Below are 2,174 nucleotides of genomic sequence, written 5' to 3'. Positions count from 1 at the left end.
ACAACAGTCAAGAGTTACAATAGCGAACAGTTAGTAAAATACAACTTCGAGACGGCAATATATTTTCGAAATGGCATAAATTCACGTCAAATCGTTTACTCGCACCCCCGTCTGCCTCTGTCCCCATCGATCCTGTTAAGCACGATCTGTTGCCACAGACTCCGTTATCTGTCGAGGAATCATTTCCCAGCGTCTCCCTCGAACCGCATCGAGATGGTTATTTACGAGTGCAGAAAAGCTGCGCATGCGAGCGAGCTCGTACGCGCGCGTATAAATTCGCCAGCGCGTAACGAGCGTCCAGATCTCAGATCGCGAGCATGGCGACGATCATCAGTGCCGATCACGGTTGCCGTTTGAACGACGCGGCCGTGTCCCAGGGCTGCCCTGTCGCGAATGAATCCCCGCTGCTCCTCGACTCCGACGTCGATAAGATCGTCAAGCGGAAACTTCGCACGAGCAACTTCCGGATCTTGCAGTGGAGTTTGGACCACCTGGATGTGCTGACTGGGTTCCTGGGCCAGTATTACCATCTGATCGTGACGGTGAAGATCGGCGAGAAAACGGAGCGGTTGAAATTCTTCGCGAAAACACCGCCACTGGTCACCACCTCGCAGTACACTTTCCTGACGGACCACAACGCGTTCGACAAGGAGATAATTGTCTACAGCGAGTTGATACCAAGGATGGGCGTGGGTACGAACATGAAATGGCTGCCGGATTTCTATTTGGGCAAGCCAAATCGGATAATCGTGCTGGAGGACGCGAAGGAGGAAGGCTACGTCACGTTGGACAAACACGTGGTGTGCGACGAGGAGCTGCTACTGTACAGCGTGAGAGCGTTGTCCACCTTCCATTCGAGGTCGTTGATACTGGACGAGAAGCTCCGTCGCAGCACCGGCGAAACGGTGTTCGATCGCCATGGTAAGATGTTGTACGAGGTAAGCATGAACGACCACCACGAGCACACGCGCAGGTTTTTTCTGTCGTCTCGCAAAGGCGCCGAAGTGTTGGTCGACTTCGCTGAAGGGTTGACCGACAACGAGAGGGCCGCGATAAAGAATTGGATAGCTACGTGGATGTTGAGGTTACCGAAGATGTCCACGCGGTCGAAGAAATTAAGGAACCTTGTAGGCCACGGGGATCTATGGCTGAACAATATCATGTTCAAGAAGGACGCCAACGGCAAGGTCACGGGCTGTTACCTGATAGACTATCAATTCACGCGGTACGGCCCACCAAGGGTTGATTTCATGGTTCTCCTCTACGTAGGTACCAGTTATGCCATTAGAGAACGATGTTACGAGAGTATGCTCGACGTCTACTGCGACACCATGAAGAAAGAGTTGGCCAGCGAGGGCCTCGATGTCGAGGAGTGTTTGCCGCGCGAGGAATTCGTTCAGAGCTGCGAAGAGTTCAGGCCAGCTGCGCTCGTGCACGCGATTACCTATTTGCCGATCCAACTGCTGTCCAACGATGCAGTGGAGAAGTACTTCGTGAAATGTGGCAAGGCTCTGGACGATGTAATACACGGTGACAGACGTGACGAGTTGATGAGGGTCCAGTGTCAGGCCTCGAAGCAGTATAAGCAACGTTTGATGGAGTTGATCATGGAAATTAGAGATCGCCTGGCGAAGCCTGATTTTGGCTGCGCGGCCAAGTGCTGAGGAAGGAGGAAACGAGAGTGTCGAATGATTCTGAGGGTGGCGTCGTTCGTACCTGCATTACGATCTGTGATAAAAGGACTTTGGAACGGCGCCAAGTGGAGAAGGTTTGCCCCTATTTCGGATTCTACGATTCCGCGGATGTGTCGCGATGTTCCACGAGACGAGCTCGCAGAAAGGGCCGGCGAGAAGAGCAAGGTCAATCGATAGTCGCGCATCGGCCAACCGTTCTATCTTAACTGCCGTTCGATCCCTATTTCCGGTTCAATTTCATTTCCTAACTAGGATCGCTTCTGAAAGTTCGACTAATTCGAGTCAACGTTTTCAAAATCGGGTTACGATAGTGGACGATAAAATTTTACCACCCTTAGAAGCCACCTCCATTGATCTTTCAACTAGTGCAATTTCTGTGGTCACTCTTCGAATCTGTTATATCGTATCACTGCTCTTTCTGTGATCAATAAAATATATGTACGTAACTGAACAGAAAGGTAAAATTCAGTGTCGTTCATC

The 2,174-nt window shown here is 51.1% G+C and overlaps 1 protein-coding gene across 1 annotated transcript; it reads left to right on the top strand.

Annotated features, from left to right (window-relative positions):
• The first annotated feature begins 317 nt into the window (after nt 1-317).
• LOC143428178 (uncharacterized) lies at nt 318-1,951 on the top strand. The gene has a single exon (XM_076902898.1). It carries the CDS (start codon nt 318-320, stop codon nt 1,662-1,664), a length of 1,347 nt encoding a protein of 448 aa, XP_076759013.1. The 3' UTR covers nt 1,665-1,951.
• Nucleotides 1,952-2,174: the final 223 nt, after the last annotated feature.

This window comes from Xylocopa sonorina, chromosome 10 (assembly GCF_050948175.1).
Source record: "Xylocopa sonorina isolate GNS202 chromosome 10, iyXylSono1_principal, whole genome shotgun sequence".
Lineage (NCBI taxonomy): Eukaryota > Metazoa > Arthropoda > Insecta > Hymenoptera > Apidae > Xylocopa > Xylocopa sonorina.
Note: the sequence above shows the minus strand (reverse complement) of the source record. Positions and strands in the feature narration are given on the sequence as shown.